The sequence below is a fragment of the Cynocephalus volans genome, chromosome 13 (assembly GCF_027409185.1).
Source record: "Cynocephalus volans isolate mCynVol1 chromosome 13, mCynVol1.pri, whole genome shotgun sequence".
Lineage (NCBI taxonomy): Eukaryota > Metazoa > Chordata > Mammalia > Dermoptera > Cynocephalidae > Cynocephalus > Cynocephalus volans.
The window spans coordinates 90,494,776-90,517,758 of record NC_084472.1 but is presented as its reverse complement, the minus strand read 5'-3'; the positions used below and the strand labels follow the sequence as shown (position 1 = coordinate 90,517,758).

Genomic DNA, 22,983 nt, shown 5'->3' with positions numbered 1-22,983 from the left:
AACTAGCAGATAAATTTCAAACAACTATACCTTCAAATAAAATATTAAAGGAGGAAAAAGCTCATTTAACATTTAGAAAAATTCTTCTATATGCCCTAATTAGCAATGTAATATAATATTTTAGATCATGTTGTTTTAATCTTCTTTATGAATACAATTTAAACCTATTTTCAGGTTTTTTTTCTTGTAATACCAGAATTTAGAGGAATGTACAAATTTTACTAATAACTACTTAGTGTTTTATTCTCACTGCTAGAAAAAACTATGTTGAAAAGCATATGTACCATAATTTGGAAGAAATATTTAATGGTTTCCTTCCAATTGGTAATCCATGCGATGATGTCATTGGCTTAATGAACAAAACCTTTCAGAAATGTTGCACTCCATCATTTTCAGAAAGAGAAATACTATGTATTTCTAAATAATGATGTCCAAAACACACTACATTTTGGCTATTCTATTTTCTAACTGATATTTGCAAACAGAGGAAGGTACTCATTAATGATTCATGAATCACTCTTTGACACATTCAAATCATGTTTCTGGACATATTACCTCTATTTTAGGGGAGGCTCAAATGTAAGTTGATATTATTTCTGATATTTCTGCTTTCAGTACAATAGAATTCAATTCTAATGCTTTTGAAAGATAAGATAATTGTAGGATTTCTGTATTATACATATGGTTTTGTGATATGGGTATCCCAGGATACTTAATTTGACTTTCACTATAATAAGTCCATTGTAAAGCTAAGCACTTTTAACTTTTTAATATGTATATTGGTGATTATGGTGGTAAGGGCACTAGAATAGGAGTAGCAGATAGCAGTAGCAATGTGGTAGTAATGACAATAATGGAATTTAATGATCTTTTTTTCTCCTCCATATAATATTTCTTTCCATGAGAGAAAGTGAAAATGAAAAGTAATAATCTTAAATTAATATATATTTCATACACTTTCAAATTCTCATTATTAAAAGCTTTTCTGTTGCATAATGAAGAGCATAAAGCAGAACTCTAGCCAATAAGGGAACTTCTGTAGACTGTCAAATGAGATTTAGGTCATTTATATTTTCATTAGAAATTCAACACCTACTGGACTCAATAGGAGTGGCTGTGTGCCCAGTTAACAAACCACATGCACAGTTTTACTTTTTATCAGGCACTAAGCAGTCTTCAGTTCTGAATCCTGTGTTAAGATCACATGAGTTTTGTGACACTTTGTGCCATTTACACCCCCAATGACATGACATCATATTTCCTTTGTTTACAAAAAGCTAAATAAATTCGACTAATGTCCCCTTCCTATTTAGGACACAGAAGTCAAAAGTTAAGTGGAGAATGCACTGTGACTTCTACACACTAAGGCCCAAGGACCAAGTGCTGGCTGTATGTGTGAGGTATTGTCCTAAACAATCAGCTAAACAGTGCATCTCCAAAATCTTTCTTGAAGATTTTTTTTTTCCAAACCGAAGTCATCTACCTAGAAAAAACTAAAGCCAAAGCTCATTTTACCAACTTTTCTTAGGGCCTTTTTATATATAGCAAATAACATTTTTTCTAGTCCAGCAAGGATAGATAAATGTTACTAGGTGGAACTTTTAGGACTGCTTTTAATGAATTTGCATAAAAATTTAAATTTACTGTTTTGTTTAATATATCCAAAATACATCAATAATATTAAGATAAACAGAAGTACATTTTTACTTCACCATATTAAGCTTCATAAATTACTCCTCCTCAGGTTTACATGAAATGTCAAGCTTCTGAGGAGAAAGGGAGTCTTAGCAGAAGTTCACTCTCCTGTGAGCATTGTACAATTGCTCTCTTTCTATGTAAACATTTACTTTGGATTTTTTTTTTTACTTTGAAAGTTATGTAAGTTATGTAGGTTCAGTTTTGTTCTGATCATGGGTTTCTGTTCTTGAAAAATATTTTTCAGAACTTATTCACTTAGAAATGTGTTAATGTATCGTGGTCTAAAACATTTTATAGCATATGTTATAATCACCTTGCCAAGATAAGTGAGAGAATTGTGAAAGTTCAAAAGATTGGACATTATTTCAGGGAGAAAGAACACTAAATAAATTCAGGGAATAAAAAAGGCTTAGCTATTGGTTGGGTTTTCATTCTACATCAACATTTCTTCAGAGTCATTTATGCTACTAAATCAATATCTGGAAACCTGCAATGCCTTTTAATCATAGTTTAAACGTAGTTTAAAAGAGGTAGGCTACTAAGTTAAATCTTTTAAGGTTTCACTGTCTGTCCTCATAATCTCTCTGACTTCATCTTGTTATTTGGCACTTAAGATCTCTTCTAAAACTAGTACAATTTCATTTTTTCAAGTAACTTTTCTAATTAATATGCTAATGATTTGATGAATTTAAAGTCAGCAAAATATCTTCAAATCTATGTAAGTTATAACATAAAATTATTTTTATATTCACTACCACACCTTTCCTGCATTTCTCTGTCTCTGTGTTTTGATGCATTATTATTATTTTCTTGGTCTATTTTTTTTAATTTCATAATCCCTGCTCCCATCTAAAGTTGGCTTCCAGTGAACTAGCCCCTCCTTCCACGCACAAAGCTTCACCTGGCTCAGATACAGGAGCTCTTCAGGGAATCACCCCGGGGTGGCTGTCCTCAGCAGCCACGTGTCCACCAGCAAACCCTTTGGCCCCAACACTATCTCTTTTCCTGGACAACTTCTTGGTTGAATTGGAGAAGCTTAGTGCTTTAACCTTACCAGCCGACCAAGCCAAACCAAATCTCCTAGAGGAGCTCATCCTGCCCCCATTGCCTTCAGCATCTGCACCTGCTGAATCAGCTCGGTCTCTGGTACCTTTCCCTCACCCGAGTGTGACCTCAGCTGCAGCCCAGCCTCAGGACGCGATGCCACATCAGGATCCCATAAAGACAACTCAAAACAATTTTGCAGATTTGAAAAAAATGAGAAGGGGCTTTTCGGACCCTGAAAAGGTGCCTGAAGTCCTAGGTGATAAGTTTGTGGCGTCTGCATGCACCAGTGTGGGTTCCTTGCCCATAACCCTGCCTGTCATTGGAGAGGAAGATGAGGAAATCTGTGAGGGGGGTGTGTCAGGCATCCCAGGAGGGCTGCCAGAATCTCAAGAACGAGATACCTTGTGGTATGTCCATGATGGTACAGAGGTGGCACCAAACCTGCACATCGAAGAGGAGGAAGAAGAGGGGAAAGCTAACTGCTTAAAATATCCATTAGTCACCCCCACAGATCCTAGGAACCCTAACGAAGACAGCAATGCAGCAGAAACCAGTAATGAGGTATTTTAATTTTCCTAATTACTGAGAACTAAAAAGTCTTACTACAATTAGCTAGTGCAGTAAATCATATTAATAAACATTAATTTGACACTGCTTTGGCAGGTTTTCTTAAAAGAAACATAAGCATTGCATGAGTCAGGGGTAGAGGAGCATATGGAAACACACCATATTTTAATAAAATGATGTAAATATATGATATAATTCCATTATCCCATCATTTCTTTATGACTATAAATTCATATTTTAAAGCCCTTTGTAATTCATATAGTCTTTCTAATTTTCCAATATTAATAATGATAGCTAATAATTGAGCTCTTGCTGAGTGTCAGACCCTATTCTAAGAACTCTACATCTTTAATTTTCAAAACCCAGTGAGGTGGGTGGTATTATTATCCCAGCTTTAGAGATGAGGAAATTAACGCACAGAGAGATTAGACCAATTCCAAGATGAGAAAACTATAAACCATACCTTTGATGTAATGGCACTTTATAAAACAAAAAATAAAATAAAGAAAAAGAAAGTCAAAAGAAAAACAGCACTCCAGTCCACCCCCTCTTGACTTTTCTGAAGAGCTGATTTTCTTCTAGTGGGTAACTGCTTAAGAGTTGGACCTGCATATTCATCTTGCAAACAAAGGGCCTTGGACAATGATTTTAATCAACAAAGGGGGAAAATACCCTGACATTTTAGCTTGTAAACTTCTCTCTTTAGAAAAACAAAAACCACACTTCTTCTCTCTCAAATATGTATCCCGTGCTTTAAAAAGTGGGTAAAATTATTGGCAAATATTAAAATTAAAAAATAGAAAGAATGGTTCATATTATGTCACAGTGCAAGTCATTTTTCTGCATGGTTCCTCTATTTCAAACTCCTAAAAAATGAAAGTCGTTGTTTAAACCCCATAGTCTCTTATTAAGATCTCACCAATAACAAATGTCAAGTCCCTTGGCCTGTAGAGGATGTTCTTGGGGTTAAATAACGGTCAGTGCCCAGGAAGCCTTGGACACCCAGAAAAATCTGAGGCTTGGCTAGTTCCCCAACCAAGAGGGAAAATGTCATCCAAACAAAGAACCCAGCCATGCCTGCGTTTGTATAAAACCAACACACTGCTCAGTAACAGAGGTAACTTACTGCAGCAAGTTAAACATGTTTCTGAGTCAATTATTTAAACAACTAATTTTCCCTTCAATTTAATCAGTTTTAAGACATAAGTAAATACATGGCCTGGTTGACAGGCAGTGCCACCTGCCTGTTGCAGACAGTACCCCAGGCATGGTGCTTATGTCATCAGGGTGAGTTAGGCAGCTGGAGCATATCGTGCACATAGAGGCCGTAAGTGCCCCACCTCTGTAACAAACTGACTATTTATACATAGTTTTTGACCTGCTTTACAAGCATGTTGCAAAGAGTCACTCACTGCAGCATTTTAGATACTTTTTTAACTCACTTTTAGAAAAAGCCATTATGTAAATGGATTATAAAATTGTAGAATATAGGTGTTCTTGTCTCCAGCCACCCACATCCGAAAAATTAAACTGAGTCAAATTAAAAAGAAAAAGTTAGTGCCTTGAAATCAAGAATCTGTCATAAATGTCACTTCTCGGGGTATTTGGTAGCTTTAAAATATTTAAGTTTGGAGGATACTCTAAAGAGCATGTAACCTCATTATGCACACACATAATCACGTCTTGTCTTTGCTCAATATTTAAGCCATCGTCGTTTTCTCCGGGAGATCGAACGGCTACACCTTTTCCCAGCTGTCTGCTTTCCTCTCCTCCATTTCCTTCTCCCTTGGCCTCTGTTTCTGACCTGGTTTCTACACTTTCTCAGCCTACCCAGCCCTCCTCACCTCCTCTTCTCCCTAAATACTCTTATCAACAGGAGATAAATTCACCAAAACTCAAGGTAACTGCATCTTGAGTGTGCTTGATTGCATGTATGTAAATGGGCTTCATTAATTAGATGTATGTATTTCGATTTTGTGCCATCTTACAAGATCTAAATATTATGTAAATATTGATTGCTAACTTTTAACATCATGAGCATGGTCTCTATCCAAAAAATTTAAAAAGATGTGTTTGCATAGCAGCTATACCGAGGTGGAAGAGTAAAGCAAACTAAAATTTATATCATAATAAAAAGTAATCATTAGATTTTTCCCCCAAAAAAGGTGAGGGTCAGCATGAGAACGATCACTTTCAAAAGTGTCAGCTTTGTGTCTCTCATCCTCTGTCACTGCTTAGTGAGCTCATTGCCTCCCACTGTTTCCGCCCGTCAGCAGGCTCAGCAGAGCCTGAGGGCAGGGTGATCTTTGGCAGTGACTGTCATGAGCCTCACTGTTCCACAGAAGGGAAGTAAATTAATGAGGAGGCAGGAAGGCTGATTCTTTTGTAGCCATTGACAAAGCATCCATCTCCGAGACTTGCAGTCTGGCAGCTCTGTTAGTATTTAACTCCACCTAAAGATACCATTAAAAAAATTGTTTTAACAAAATTAATGACTAGCCTCGGAAAGAGATTTAATGAGAAGCATAGCATGAAATCAGTCCATCACAGGAAAGTTTTGCCTGTATGTTCAGAATGATATTGAAACCTTTTCCTTTTGACAAAAAGTGATAGACTTCAGATACCTCATCATGACATTCAGTCTTTTCTGCAGACAAGTAAAAAATGAAGGCTCTGACTCAGCCTAGCTTCTATATTAGGAAGCACCAAAGTGCTGAAAATTGCCATTTACACAATCTTCAAAATCCTATCACCAAATCCATTCACCAAAATAGTCCATTTATGTGAATTCATCTTAGGTGTGAAAGGAACTTTTGGGGAAAAAATGGGATCCTTTAAAAACTAATTGCTCTTTGAATTTTTATTTTAGCTGACAGAAAATAATTAGAAAGTTTTAAAAATAATGCCACTTTATATAATGTCTAAGGCTAAGAATTTGCCCTTTCCCCCTTTTTTCTCTGGTTTTATTTTTAATGCCAAAGCATTTATTCCTTGCCTTTTCTTACTTCAGCCTTTAAGTTTAATCAGTAAGTGGAAAAGTAACTTTAGAATCTGAGTTCTACAATTTAGAGAGGTGGAGGACTTAGCATTGTAGTATCAAGGACAGAAGCAGGATTTGAAAAGGTTTATTCTCCTGCAAGAACCAAGCTCATCTCATACATTAGGTTTCAGTTGTTTACAGAATGATATGAGAGAATGGAGATATTCACTATAATTACGTTTTAAAAGAATACTTCAATAACTACATAAAATAACTAACTCCAGAAAAACAAAGTGAATTTTTTCTCTATATTATCTCATATTTGGGAGCAAATGTTGATTTCACTGACTTTCTTTAAGACCTTATAAATCTATTCCTGGTAGTAGAAAGAATATAAGTTCACTGAAGTAATTTGTGCTTGTAAATATAAACAGAAATTTAATCAACTCCAAATTTTAAGCCATTGTTATAATTTAACACACATCTGACACAGTAACAGAGTTGATTTGAGTCCTTTAAGAAGGCTTTGTATTTCTTCCACTTCAAGAATGTTGGAAATTATGCTCATTAAAGAAAGAAAGTAACCTAGCACTGAAAGCAAAGAGAAAATAAAATTTCAATAATGTTTTACTAGGTATGGTATAGTAGGCATGAAATCATTACAGTAACATTTTCATCAACCCCTATCAACCATTGTTTAATTAACCCGTGTTAATTCAAAGCAATTTTATTATATTAAAATATTTTCTAAGAAAATGAAAATCTGCTGTATGCAATTCAAAACGTTTCATAAACGTAAAATTTACTACCACTTTACAGATTACAGAAGACTGAAAGATTCATGTTATGAATTTGATGTATAAATCTGAATCCAATATTTTCCCTAGTCTTTTGAACATCTGTTTTTAAAATAATGGTCTTTCATAATAAAAATTATTATGTCTCAGTCCTTTATAAGCTGAGCTTCTAGATCCATCCAAGAGAATATTTTGAAAGAGACTCATAGCACGTGGACTGAAATTACAGTAGAAGCTCTTTATGAAGAGAGAGAAAGACTCTCAGATTTCTTCCAAAAAACACAGGGTTTTTTGTCCCACAAGGAGGTATCTTCACCCCAAAGCAACCCCATGAGAATGCGATTTCCTTGAGCACAGTTTCCAGCATGAAATTAGGCCCTCGTTCAAGTGAGGGCCTAATATGTATGCTCAAGTGATCTTTCTCGCTATGATTATCAACATCATCCCAACAGCTAATTGTTTGTTTTTTCTCTACGAGCCTTGATACGTATAGACCCCTGTATTAGTCAAGGTTGAGGTAACTGCAGTTCTAGAAAACTCAAAATAATTAAAGCTTAAACAAGGTAGAAATACATTTTTCTTATGCATAAATGCAGGACATCCAGGACTAGTATGGAGGCTCCACAGTCATCAGAGAACCCAGAAGATTCCATTTTACTGTAGCACATCACCATCCTCAACGAGAAGTTTCCACCATCTGGTCCCCAAGATGGCAGCTCCAGCAGTTCTTTCCTAATTCTAGCCAGCCGGAAGGAGAAAAGAGGAAGGGAGGGTACGCCTTCTCCCTTGAAGGAAGGCCACTTCCCAGAAATTGCATATACCCTATCCATAAGAACCTAACACATGAGCACATCTAGATACAAGGAAGGTAGAAAATGTAGTCTTTATTCAGAATGGGCATGTGCCTACCTAACATCCCGTGTTTCCTCACGAGGACAAAGAGAATGGATATTGGAGAACATCGAGCATTCTCTACCACAACCCCCAAGCAGACATGCCAAACACATTTCATCCCAAGCAAGTGGGGATTTGAGGCCAGTCATTACTAATGATTATAAAAATCTTCCTGAATGAGAGTTGACAAAACTACATGCTTTTATTTAAAAATCTTTTAGTGCTACTAAAGTTCTCTTAAGTCAGATCATTTTGTCCACTATTGGAAAGAAAATAAAACATACACACAAGGAAGTTAGCTTATTCGCTGTCATATTCGAGATCTCACTTTGAAAGAATATCAAAACAATCAAGATTGTACTTAGGGCAATATTCAGTATTTAATTATATTTCACCATTTTTCCCCCCAAAGCCTTATTTTCTTCTTATGTGTTTTGTTTAAAAAATCTGCCTCTGACAAATGTTTGACACTTTCCATGAAATGTGACAGATATTAAGCCAAATTTTCCTCTCTCTTACCTTGCATCTATTCAATAAGCACAGGTCAGATTTGAGGGTAACTTGAACTCAATTGTTAACCATTTTATTAAAGAGGTAATTTTTCTGATATGTGTTCTTAGCCATCTGTATTGCATTCAAACATCATCTCTATGCCAACTTCCCTCTATAAATTCTTTCTCTGCTATGCCTGTGAGTCCCAAATTAAAACAGCAACTGATGAGTGTGGTGTGGAAACTATATGGAGCCCCCAGAGGAGCTGTCTGCAGGCTGTTAACCCTTCCTGCTCTGCTATTATTCCAGAGTAAGGCATGTTGTGCGTGCATGGAAAAAACAAAACAAGAAAACTCTTCCTGAAGACTGTTTAATGAAGATGAAAACTAACTAACTTCTTATGGATTTTCCAGGCTGATTTAAAAAGCGAGATATTTGTCCTGGGTAAGCCTCCTCGTAGCCCAGGGACGTCTAGGAGATCCTGCAGCTCACCTGTCAGAGGGCTCAGCGGTTCCCACAGGGTAGGGTCAAAACACCCCCACCTTGTGGCAAACATCCTGGCCACCCTCTCTCTGTGGGCTAGCTCTTAGTTGTCTTTGCTGCGACCTGGCAGTAAAGCAGGGCTGGAGATATCCTTGCGATGAAGTGACTGATGATGCGCTAGGAAATCAGATCAGCACGAAAATCCTATCCTTAGTCTTTGGATAATGTACTTTGTTTTTATCTGTGTGGGGGGTCTCCAAAATCCAAATGACATGATCACATTCTCCACTGTACAAATAAAGGTGTCATGTGCATTGTTTTCTATATCTGTCTTGTTTCTCTACTAAACCGCTGCTTTCTAGTCAGTTTTTAGTGCAAAGAACAAAACTGTTGCCAATCATATACTGACCTCACACAATTCCAGTAATGTTTGCTTCTGTGTCTTTGAGATTATTTGAATCTTTTTTTAATCCATGATCCTTGTTTCAAAAAAAGTTGCTCTGGTGATATGTGCTACATTCACTCAACGCCCTTCTCCCCCGTACTGCTCTCTGGACTCTATGTACTCCCATTTCCTTGACAGCTTTGATTGAACTTAAAGACCGAATTACTTTCCCTTAACTGCTTACTTCTGTAACATCTACAGCATTTTAAAATGAGTGGACTCCCAGTGATACTTTGAATTCTGAGGAATGCAGCCAGGAAGTTTGGGCATTATCATCCATGCATAAGTCAGGATTCCTTTCTCCATTTCTATTTTAATGGGCCCTGGTTTAACCTTAACTGGCCTATCCCATGGCTACGGTATTGCATTTCAAGTTCTGAAGGGCTAGATTTCAAAGCAGTTTTCCTTTTCCATTTTTTAAAAAATGTAGGTATTGTTCTATATTTATGCCATTTTGTGCTTTTTGCTTTGTGTAGTAAGATGTCGTTTTGTTGCTGAAGCAGAGATTTGTGTTGCCATAGAGAGAGAAGAATGTTGATTTGCAGAGATTCTTAGATTCCACTAAAAGGCCTCCCAGAGCCAAAACAAAAAGAAAGCTTTTCCCACAACTAACAGGGCCCATCCATAAATTTCCTAATGGGTCAATGAGATGGTATGCTTTGAATCGCCTTCAGTTTTTTCTTTGTCAGATTTTTACATAATGTATGATTACACATGTTTGTGTGGACCATAAATATTTTATTTTCTCTAGATTTAAGCAAAGCTGAGTTTTACCTTTATAATATAAGAAGGAAAAATAAACCTATAAAAATAAACATGGTAGTGTTATTAGGAGAATTGCATCTAATTCTGGTTGGCAAGTATCACAACTAACATTTTCTGGAAAAAAATTAACTTACAAACTTTAGAATTGTTTTAGTGATGCTTTCAAAGATTTTTCCACATTAACATTTAATGTAACAACCAATCCTTATTTAAGAATTATCTTAATACTAGAAATAGCTGGTTCTTTAGAGATACTTCTGCAGAATCACAGATAGATGGCTTTCAGACAGACTGTTTCACCGTCTGAGAAGTGTATATTTTACTGATGCCAGAGATTCTAGGCTATTTCAAACCAGCTTTCCTATGAACAGTGGTTTATGATTAGTTTGAACTTCAGAAATTAGCATGTGTTTAAAACCTGTCTATTTTATATCCATTTTTGACAACACTAAAAAGTAGCTACACTAAAAGAGAAAAAAAAGTGATTGTTACATTGCTAAGGGAAATTTTAAATATCTAGGATACCATGGAAACATCATGATGCTTCACTGAATTTTCTAAGGTAATATAAGCATAATATGATTCTTGCTGAAATTTTCCAGTACAGTGATTGTAATGTGTTAACTTAACTATCTTTTTAAGTTTACACTTACTGTAAGCCTCTCTGAATGTCACAAGTATATACTGTTCTATATTTATCTCAAAACCGCTAAGAAGTTATGAGTAATAGAAATGCCTCTAGCTGATAGTTAAAATAGAAATGAAGACACACCAAAGATACTGGTGGCTAACAAGTGATTCCTTCGCATGAATTTTAAACGTGAGAAGGGAAGAACATGGTCAAAAAACAGATGAATATCTATTCCACATTTCTCTGTGGTCTTTAAAATATCCTTTCAAAATTATTCCAGGCTGAAAGAACTTGGTGAGAGTGGACCAAAGGCAAAAACAACTTTCAGCTTGTTGCTGCCGGTGCTCACCACTAGGTGGCAATAGAGCGCAGACACATTGCACATCTTTTCTTAAGGTCTGGGGGGTTGGGGGGAAGCAAAAGACCGTCTCCTGAGATAATTCGCTTGAATGCCCGTACAGAACATACACACCTGCCTGAGGGATAAAACAAAGATGCTGGTTTTAACCGAGTTATGCCATCCATTCCACCATACTAATCTTTCTTCCAATAAAAAGTGCAGGTCAAAATTATTGTTTCTTATTTTTACCTATTTGTCATATTGAGAAATTATCCAATATCTTTGGATTTTCGTTTGCTAATTTGCAAAATGAAGTTCAACTATTACCATTACTGTTTCTGCATGATGGAGACGCGCAAGAGTTGACCAACAGATGTCAGTTGTCACAGCTCTCTGACAACTGAATGTGTGAACTAGCTAATGGGAACTTTTACATAGTAGAGGAAATATACCTGTGGAAATGTGGATTCCTTTACAGGTTTCCTAAGGGGGGGCAATACTGTCATCTTGTCCAATGCGTTGATTTCAGATACCAGGAAGCTGAGGGCCATTCCCAAAGTCATATAGCAGTCAATGCCAAAAGCAAAAGACACAATGGGTCCTTATAAATAAATATTAATGCTACTTATTCCTTTATTGGTCAAATGATTTTATAATAAATTAATTCAAATATTGTAATTAGTCATCTTTCCTCAAAATTGGCTCCTAGTTATCTGTGTTAACATGGAGGTGATTTTTATTAAAGGCATGCTTAGAAGAGTTCTAAAACTCACCATAAGGAGAGAGATACAACTTCTCTGCTAATAAAAGCTGTGATGAATTTGCCGAGCATGTGAACAGTATAGACAACTGATGATTTTCAGGGGAGAGGAGCAGGGTGTGAAGGATACGAAGGAAGGGAAAGGACATACTGGGAAAGACAGGTACAAGCAAGGACATTCGTGGATGACATACCCAAGAACATCAGTTCTTGGGAAACAGAGGTCAGTGGAACTAAGAAAGCCACATACTTACAGCAATAGCACAATTTCATAAATGTCAAACATTTCATAAATGTTCATTTGAATGATTTATGAAGTGGGTTGAACTGAAGGAATTAAACTAGTAGAATTAATAATGATGAGAACTAAAAGGGGATATTCAGATGTTAAAAGTAGATTGTTTTATATTATGAACAATTTTATTCTTAAAATGGTATTCATATTTTAACATAATGGAGCAATGAAATTAGATCAACCAGTTTTACCAAGCACTGGATGTCGTGATGTAAAGGATAAAACTTATACTCAATTTTTAAAATTGGGATGCTTTAGATATGTGGAAATAGGCACGTTATATTTAGAGCACAATGAAATATATCTTATAAAACATTTTCTTTTAATACAAGAACAAATAATATTTTCTAATTTGTAACTTCGTTGTGGTGTTGTGATTGTCTTCATGAGAGAACAGTAGCTATTTTGATGTGTAATTTGAAATGTGGCTTATTAGATTTTTTTAAGTTACTCTTGTATATACAGTATTTTTGAGTGACTAACATGAATATTTTCAAAATCAAGTGGCTTTAATGCATACTCTTGAGCCAGAAATTTTATTCCTGGGAATGTATTCTAAGGACTAGTTCAAAAGAAAATAGCTCTTTGTGTAAAAATGTTATAGACAACATTGTTATTTATGATAGTAAGAAACAACTAGACCAATCTTAACTTCAAAAGCAAAACAGAGAGAGAAACATTTAAGAAAACCGTGATATATAGACACATATATAAGGGAACATTATTCTGCAGTCATTTAAAATGAAAAAGAAGTCTGAGAAAAGAAGACTAGAAAATTATTACAAAATAGTATTAATAGCAATTGATATATACAAATATTATTTCTGCATAAAAGTTTAACACATTTATAAAGTTTTATTGGATTGGAATATAACTTGAAAAGATGTAATAGGATATAGGCTTATGGGTGACTTATCGTTAACCTCATTTATATATTTAAATTGACCTAATAGTATCTTGAATTAAATGACCTTAAAATGGGTGGGAAATGTTTTAGTCTTAATCATTACTAAAATAATATATTTTATAATTTTAATAATAAAATTATTAGTAATTTTATATTGATTTATAGGAATTAACTATTTCATGCTCTTAAGTCATACATGTGTCCAGTAATTCTTTCCTACTCTTTAGTTTTCAGTTTATCTATTTCATGCACAGACTATAGAGTGAAATTTCTAAGTTAGCAAATGCTTCTAATTAATAGATTCAAAGCTTAAAGTTTTAGTAATGTAAGTACCTAGACTTATGCTAGATAGAGAGCTTGGATAGGAAGTGGGTTGATAAAGGATTTAAGAAGGTGCAGATCATAGACTTATAGATTGAAAGGAACCTCAGAGTTCCCCATCCAAGCTTGGACCAGTGGGGTGTCTATGAAGAATTTGCAGGAAAAAATTCCCAGCCTGTCAGTAATCTACTCATAACTGTGGGAATCCAAGAGCTGGTCTTATTGTCCAAGGACAGGGATCTAATAACTAATTCAGTAGTCATCAAAGAATCACTTATATAAATGCCATGCAAACTTTGATTTTGTTATTTCGACATGTAGCTATCATTTAGAAGAGAATGCTTTTAAAATGTGTTGTGAATGAATTGTATGCATTTTTTTTTCCTAAAGGATTTAGGTAGTCAATATAAATTACACTGAATTTACGTATTCAACAAACATGTTAACTTTCATTCATTGAAATATTTTTGTGGATATATGGGATGCTAAGGTTTGTCATTTCCAATATTATAAGTATCTATTACAGATACTGGTCTTGATGCTTAGTTTAAAAAGAAAGGAAACTCTTTTGAGAGTTCAGTGCACTGGGAATTTCTACCAATATTTCTCTTCTAAGGTAAAATGTTACATGTTACCTGGATATTGTTTGTTGCATTCCATTTAAAGTTCTCTGTTTTCTCTTTTTAAAAATGCATGTGTTTTCTCCACATTGAGAACAGAGAATGTTAATTCAAATGTAGCATGGGATGTCTGCCTATTGATATTTTCATCTGTACTGTATGTGAAAATGTTGTCTGTGAAGGAAAAGTTTAAAGAATGAATGTGGAAAATTTGCTGTTAGACTAAATGTGGTTTTTTTCTGCTTGTCTGAGAAAACACTGGAGCATAAGGTTGTATGAAGATGTCTCTACTTCCTATTCTAGTGGTTTGGTGTCCATGTTTTTGCCATATTCCTGGCCTTTGAAAAATCAATGGGACTAAACCCTGACTTTTCCTCAAAGCTCAAGCAGACTAGATTGTAGATGTGTTCAAAACATCTGAACCTTGGTTATTTAGATTTAATTTTAAAGAACCTTTCAAAATATTTTAATTATTAATCCTGCAGAAACCCTTTATTTGGTTTTTTTTTTTTTTCCTTCCTCTTGGTTTTTTACAACAGGAAATATTAAATGTCAAGAAAAGTACCATGCCATTATCCAAATTATCTTTTAATTAGTACCAATTTAAACATTGATTACATTGAAAATCATTTCATTTCAGCCACAGCGTCCTGTGTTTACTCATGAAAACATTCAAGGTGGGGGGGAACCGTAAGTATTCTTCTATCTTCTAAATTCAAGACTAACCCTGACCCACAGCGTAGACAATTGATGTACCAAGACCAAAGATGGTACAACTTTTCAAGTGAAAGAGATCAAAATGTAACGAACATTAGACTTCCCAAATTAACAGAAATTGATGTATTCTCCATCTTTTATGACAGAGATCAGAAACTAATTTTAAAAACAAACCCTTGATTTTCCAGAGAAGTTTTTGATTGATGCACTAGAAAAACCTTCCAATACTGCACTGATTCCTGAGATGTACAAATCTGTCTCCGTCTGTGCTCTACTGGAGGCCATGTAACTACAGCTTTAAAGATTGTTTTTACACCTGTTCAGAGACTGTAGAAGTAGACCTAAATGTAAAAGTAGACCTAACGTGATGTTAATAACATAATTCCAAAGTTACACGCTTAGAAGTGTCTTTTCAATGTGACAGTATTAAAATCCTCACTATAATTCAGTTACATATTACTTCCACAGCACCAGGAAAATGCCTTTTTAAAGTTTCCTTTCAAATTCCTTCTCCTTTTTGATCCATAAATTAAATCAACTTGAAGGTGTTACACATTGTTTTTAAGATTCTCTCACCGAGACTGGTCTCACAGAGTACAGCCAGAGGGCTTTCTTGTCGAGGGAATGTCTGTATCATGAAAAGAACAGGTTAGAAGTAATAATCATTTAAAACTTAACTTCACTGGAAACTTTAAATATGACTTGTAATTCTAAAGTTGTTATTTCTTCTCTTATTCACGCAATGATAGAATGACATCACAAAGAGTCGATTCCAGGGCTGTTTAGGTTTCTTACATTACCAACACATTATATTTGTATTTAATAGCCTTTAAGGAGTTTATGAATGAAAAGGTGTGTTATGTTACACTATTTTTTATAATATGGAGTTAATACTTCCAACCTAGTCATTTGGTTGTTATGAAACCACAGAGCCCACCCTGGGAGAAGGTGCATTTTCAAAGTCCTGCTTTGGACATTATAAAACATTATAAATAACTCTTTATTAGATTTCTATTTGATTACAGCCTGAGTTAGTGGGATTATGGGGTGTCACTTGATCTCTTTCATTTAAAATATACGTTTTGAACGAAAGTAGGAACATAATGTTATGTCACTGCAACTAAAAGTTTTGATGAAATATATTACAGAAAAGGTTGCAAGCTATAGAGAAAGCTTTAGGTTTGGCTCATCTTCTCCTATTTAAAAGACACATTTCTTTTTGAGGCATCCTAACCCCACCACCATCATTCATTTCACCAGCACATCTTTCAAAACAGCATTTTTTAAATTGTAATTCGACTGCATTTCCTGTCTTGCAACACTGATTTTGAAAGCCAACAGAGGTAGGAGGATTGGAGGATTTCTGGTAGGAGGTTTGTTTATGTTTCCAGAAAACTTTTTTTTTTTTTTTTTTTTATGGTAGAATTAAACCAGAATGGTAAGTAAATTTTGACGAGCATGCTGGCTTTCATCATACAGAAATGAAGTAGGAGTCTGAGACAATTTTGGTTTCTTAGCTCTTGGGACCTTGAGATTCTTCAAGCAGCTGGGATTTGTGGACTTAAATAGGCCTGTCTCAGTGAATGCTTGGAGATGCGCCTGGGTGAAGGCTATAAAGCCTGAGAAGTTGAACCAGAGAATCAGTTTACCCAAAGTGAAAGATGCAGTGTGTATCCACAGAAATAATAGCCCAGGAATGGCCATCTCCCTCAAATGTGAAATAGCAAAAGGAACCATGTTGAAGTTACCTCTCCCCAGGGATATACAAAAGATATCATCCCTATACTGAGCAGCCTCAAATCAAACCCTTAACACAAGCCACGAAATAATTTGACTGCTATAAAGACCGACCCAGTGCACACATCCAAATTGGATGATGTTTGTGTTGAACACCTCCCAGGCTATTTGCACACTGCTCTGGGATTCCAGCTGCCTTTCTGCACCCTTCCTCACAGCCAGAATCCTCTTTCAACAAAAGACCTCAGAAACCCATTCTCAAAAGCATGTAAGTGGCTAAAAACGTTTACTAGAAGGACAAAGTATTAACAGGGGAAGAAATCTCTAATGTTGGAATTTCAGGCTTTGATACCAGGCCAAGAAAGATCATGTTTTCCGGGAGAGGGTGTTAGGACCCTGTCTTATCAGCTCTTTCCCAGACCCTCCTGAAGCCAACTTTTTCCAGGTACCAACCTGAAAAAGTTCACAGACAGGGAAGCCCGTGGATCAAAGTTCCTTATTTATGACTTGATATTTAAGTTCAAGTTTTGTTCTACCAAAATATGGTTTTCTGACTCAATAATGTAATTAGAAATAGATCATTCTCATTCCTGAGCAGTACTCAAAATTATCAACTTTTAAAACTGGTTTAAAATAATCCAGTGTCTTAGAATGTGGTTCTTATTTTCTTACATTAACCGAATGACATAATTTACAAAAGGCAGCAGAAACAAATTCACCAGTTTTTTTTTAAATTCTCCTCATAGTACTGATAATATTTTAGTAATATTATTAAGTAATAATAATTATTTAGTAATAATAATTATTATTATTAGTTTTCATGTTAACTGCATATTGAATTCTTCCTGACCTCCTCAGCTGCTACAGTTTCTATCTTCACTTTCCAAAATGCCAGTTCATGTTAATATTCATTAAAATACATGCTATTTTATTAGCAAAAATTCAATGTCTGAATTTGTTATTGGTCAATGTCACCATAATATATGCTCTCAAAAAATTCAGGCAGGGAAAAGAGAGTTGTAGCATTCAATTAGCCATCCTTCTTTATATAAAATTATTTTAAGGGAGAGTTTAAATCAAACACAATTTCTCCAGGACCCATTTTAAAAAGGAATTTATGTCCATAATCTACTGTATGAGATTGGCTCAGTAATAACTGAGCATAGGTTATGTTCACTCCATTTCATAGGTGAATTGCATCAGATTTTCAAATTCTAAAACCAGAAGACCCTTATTCAAACTATAAAACAAAACTGCTTTAAAGAATTTCTCTTGGCGAAAAAATAACCTTCCCTTTTATAGTAAAAATATGTCTGAGACATTTTGTACATTTTAATTTAGAATCATTTGAAAATTCAATTTGCAAGTCTCAGTTATTTGTTTTGATTATGGCTAGCTAAAACTCTGATTCCTTCTTGTTTTCATACAGCTGAGTAATGCAAATATCATCTATTTTATATTATGTACTACTATTAATGTCTGGATGATAAACATTATCACTGGACAACTGAAATGCAGGTCTGACTTATACATGTTAAAATATTTTTATCACGAATGTTACAGTCTTCCATGAATATTCCTCATTGTGAGTTTTGCAATGTTATTAGAGTTATCTAATTCCCATGAAAGTCTAAATACTTCTGTTTACTTTACATACTTACCAAAGACTCGTACTACCTAATATGTTAATAGTAATAGAAATGTCAAAGGTCAAATGAATACTGTACTATCTTCTATAGTTTCACAAAGGTGTAAATATTTTTTTTAAACACACCCTCTATCCTGTTTAAGGTTTCAGGCTCTGTATAACTATACTCCTAGGAACGAAGATGAGCTGGAGCTCAGAGAAAGTGATGTCATTGATGTGATGGAAAAGTGTGATGATGGATGGTTTGTGGGTACGTGTTCATTTCTTTCCAGACACATTTGGCTCTTATTGTTTGCTTGAGTTTGCTCACTTGCATGGTTTGCTTTCTCTGAAATCATAGTGCCTTTGATCTTTCCTGCATCCATATGCACAGAGTAATCCCAAAGCCATTGCATTTTTAATATAGTGTTTACTGCTTCAGGTATATGTGATGTTCTCCTAGTTCTATTTCCAAGTCATCTGAGAGATGAAAATTTCTTTAAATAGCACCAACCAGGAAAGACTGAGATCTCAGAACAACAACAAAAAAAAACATTCCCCAGATGAGAAATATGAATGCTCTGTTCAGTGGAAAATGTTAGTTGTTGACACTGAGAATCTAATTTGGGGCAGGGGAGGTGAGATTAAGTAAACAACCTGCCCATTTACTAAGTCTGATGTAGGTACCCTACAAGTCCAGTGACTCGCCTTAGCTTTAATTTGTGGTATGGTGGAGAGAAGTTCCACTTTTACCACTTAAAAGGCAATCCCATTTTACCATCTTGAAAGAAGACTAGAGGTTCTCTGAGAAAATATTTGTAGACAGAAGTATCACATACCAGGACACCCAGGAAAGAGGTGAAAAAGAAATTCATGCATAGGAAGATAGAGACCAAAACATGAGGGAACGGGGTTTCTACAGACAGGCTCGTCAGTGGCAAGATAAAGAACTGAGGCCACATTTGCAGCCACAGTATCTGATTCTACTTATACAAATTCCCATCTAGAAGAAAAGTAAGATGGCTTACCTACACAGGGGAAAAAAAGAAAAACAGTCATCAAACCAAGACAATAAGTTCCAGAATGTAAATGAGAAATGAAACTTTAGAGACCCATTCACTATTCGCACTGGAAATCCTAAAGAATTTAGTGCATTTACCAAAAAAAAGAATTTTTTTTACAAGGAATTATGTTATTTGAAGTCAAATGTGATCATAATGATGATCATTTGTGCACTTGGCTTGACTCACCATATTAGAAATCATGGCCAGTGATAGAACCCTCACCCACAATAGTGGTTCATCTTTTTTTTCTTTAGTGCCTTGGTAAATTGTTCAAAATTTCTATATTCTATTAAGGACTCTGGCAGTGCTATTTTTAACTGAATAATGCAGCATTGAGCATGATCTTCGAGGAGATAATAAAACTGTTCTGGATTTTGACAGTGTCCCAGATAATGTCTTAATGTCCCATCTGTGTGGAGGAGGCCTCCTGCCCCTGAACCGCCCCTCGCTCTTGTGCTGTGCCAGCCATCCTGTCACCCTGCCAGCCTCACCTTTATCCCCTATCCCTCAGCCCTGTGAGGTGGCGTTGGTGCCTGAGGCCTCCCACCCACCTCCTCAGTGGGATTGTCTTTCTCTGAGCACTTCTGTTTAGCCCGATGTGATGGAAGCTCATCATTCATGCGTCAGAGGCAATGAATACATCAGGCAGTACAGCTGAAAATGCTTTTGCTTTTGCTTGTCTTCATTTTTTTTTTTTTTTTTTTTTTTTTGTGGCTGGCTGGTACAGACAGTAAGTTTTGGGGGGTGGTTTTTGGCGGCCGGTCGGTACAGGGTAGCAAACCCTTGACCTTGGTGTTACAAGGCTGCACCGTAACCAACTCCTGTCTTCTTAAAGTGACTTTTCTTTCATCCGTTCCAAACCCTTCGGGGATTGCTCTCTGCCTTATCAGTGGAAAGTCTTCAGGCCCGCATATGTAAACTGATAGTTCATTGTTGTCACCGCCTTTCACTTATGGCTTTTATTTTCAGGAACCTCAAGAAGAACCAAGTTCTTTGGTACTTTTCCGGGAAACTATGTCAAGAGGCTGTGAATCACTCTCCCTCCTTATTTAGGCCACATTTCAGCAGCACATCAGCATAAACTTGCCTGAACCATCCCCGCAGGCATCCCAGTGTCATGCCTTACGGTTTCCGATAGCCATCGCCATCTCCACCTGCCACCAAACCACCAGCAGAGGAACTGCCACCGTGAGCCTTGGGAAGACACGGCAGACTTGCTTCCACATGCAAGTGCATATCCCCGCTTTCTGCTCCAAACTTTGAAATGTCAATATGTGGGATCAGAAAGAAAATTATTATACTTAAAAAGGGTAAAATATTTGAGGCAAAAACAGAAAGTGCCTCCAGGAGGCTCTCTGGTCTCATGGTTGTATTTCAACATCTCTGAAAGATGTTCTCCCCTCAGGCAACCAGAAGATTGTTTATTATGAAATGCTGTGGTTTGCATTTTCACATTCTTAGCTGAGCAGTCTATTTTTCTTTCACGAGTTTGCCTAGTGTCCTGGTTTACACAATATGACAACTGTACTTCAGCTACTATTTGCCTGCACTTATGTGTCGTGATATGCACAGTGATTACAAAATCTACAGCGAGAGTAGGAAAGTTAATTTGGAAGAATGTGATTTTGTTCATTGAATGTGAGTTTTCACATAGGAGTCTTTTCCTACAATTTCTTTGTACTTTTTAGAAGTGCAAACAGTGAGTGAGAGCTGTTGGTAATAATCATAAGAAAACAAGAGGTTTAGCTAGTCTATGGAAAAAAAACTATTGTGTTGTAAAGTTGCATTGCTATTTTATATTAAAATGTAATAATCAGCATCATGAACAATGAGCTCTTAGTGTTTTATTTATCTGATAAAATTTAAATAAAAACAGTGTTAGTGAGAGGTGCAAAGAATTATTCTAACATAGACACTTGAAAGTATCTGTAAGCAATATTCCTAGGTAGGATTTCACTGTGTGTACGCATACACATTTGAGATTATATAAGAATATATAGTCCATATGATATGTTGTACATTTTATGGACATGTAAAAGAATCCCACACATTATTTTATAGAAATAGAGTACTTCAGAAGCATCATAAGTATTAAGGCTGGTTTTAGCAAGGATTATGATCAATACAATTATTTTTACTATGATGATTATTTTTCTTCTATGGAACTCAGAATCCTGGCTACATTTGAGGACAGGAATATGTTGAGCCTGATTTTCCTGGTGTGTGTAATATATTTCCTAGAAATAAATTAGGCACTTTTTAGTGATGATGTTAAATCATTCAGGTTATATTTTCTGCCCCGAAGCAGAAATTTACAAAATGATATTGGAGCCTGAAAGATTTAATATGGTTAACAGTGCCTGAATTACACATACCCCAAGAACTAGCTTTGTATTTCTTATGACTTTGCATAAGAACTATTCATCTTTGGATCTTGAGCACCTTATAGAAAAAACTTTTTATGGCATTTCTTCTGTGGACAGTGATTGACCTTTTCACAATGTACGTAGACGCTAGAATTTTGTACATATGTTTGCTCTTTTTTTGTACAGACTATTTAGTTGTTGAGAAAACAGGGGAATTTCCTAATTTGGTCTTTATCCTGCACTTAAATTAAGCTAAAACACTTTCACCAGATTATCCTTTACAAATTTCAGATATCACAAGCACGCCTTGATAGTGCGATTCTGTAAGATAGCACTTATGCAAAAGTTTATGAATTAAAAGATCTTAGCAGCCAAACTGAAATGTACATAAATACTGACTACAGAAGAATTTTATTAGGAAGAAGGTACAGAAAAATCTTTGAGTAGCCTACCTTGATTACTGTTAAGTTCAGAACCAGCTTTATATTTTAAAGGCTTTGGGTTTGAAATTAAGTCAACTGCATGCAGCTTTACAGATAAAAAAAATAACTCTTTGATGCCATTTATGAGAAAAAACTTCAATATCTGTTGCCTGTCATATTTACGAAATATTACTGTTTCTACTCTCTGTATCTGATTTTAAAATTAAAAACATTCATACCCAGCTTTCAGGTAATTGACTCTGAATTCTTACAAGCAAAGGTCATTGTGTTTTTCTTGAATAGACATCTAATAAATTTTGCTTGGAAGTGTACTTCAGTTCTTCTGCTTGACGTTTATCCTTACCTAAATTGTGTATTTTATTCCAATTTTTAGTTAAACTAAGAGAAAATGCATTTTCTCTGTGTTCCCTTGACACACAAATGGAGAAAAATGTGTCATCATCAGCTCAGAGAGGAGTTATCTTAAACCCACCACCAAGGCTCATTTGCTAAACACTTTAGCTAAAATTGCTCTTCAGCTAAAACAGTACATTCTCAAGTATTTCTGCCTCAAAAACAGCTATTTTTTTCGAGGAGTTAATTACAAGAAGTTGTAAGTACTTTCCCAATTCAGCTATCTTAATTTTAAAATCCTTGCCCTAAACAGTTTTAGCACCAGTGGCCTAGCAGTCTCTGTTGATACCCACAAGCTTTCAAAGAATTTCAAGTTATATGCTGTACTGGGATCATTCCTTTCTGTCACACAAGTAGATAAAAGCTAACTTTCCTCCTTGGATCCTTTCCGGTATACCTTAGTCCCTTCTTGCTCTGTGTTTCAACCCTTTTCTATATCTATCAAATATTCAGAAACACAAACACGCCTCTCTTGCCAACTCAGTTATCAAAAATTTTTTGTCCTTCTGTTTCACCTTAATACCCACTCTGGTTCCCTGCATTCCACTGGATAATTTTCACTTCATATTAGCTTTTCACTAAAATGCAGAATAG

The 22,983-nt window shown here is 35.5% G+C and overlaps 1 protein-coding gene across 13 annotated transcripts in view; it reads left to right on the top strand.

Annotated features, from left to right (window-relative positions):
* The window catches only part of SORBS2 (sorbin and SH3 domain containing 2), a 95,000-nt gene extending 72,782 nt beyond the window's left edge, over nucleotides 1-22,218 (top strand). For all 13 annotated transcript variants that reach the window (XM_063076460.1, XM_063076453.1, XM_063076451.1 and 10 more), the window contains 3 exons: nucleotides 14,683-14,732; nucleotides 18,288-18,394; nucleotides 20,157-22,218. In XM_063076460.1, the coding sequence (XP_062932530.1) occupies nucleotides 14,683-14,732; nucleotides 18,288-18,394; nucleotides 20,157-20,218 (219 nt within the window). In that variant the 3' untranslated portion in view covers nucleotides 20,219-22,218. The remainder of the gene's footprint in view (nucleotides 1-14,682; nucleotides 14,733-18,287; nucleotides 18,395-20,156) is intronic.
* Nucleotides 22,219-22,983: the final 765 nt, after the last annotated feature.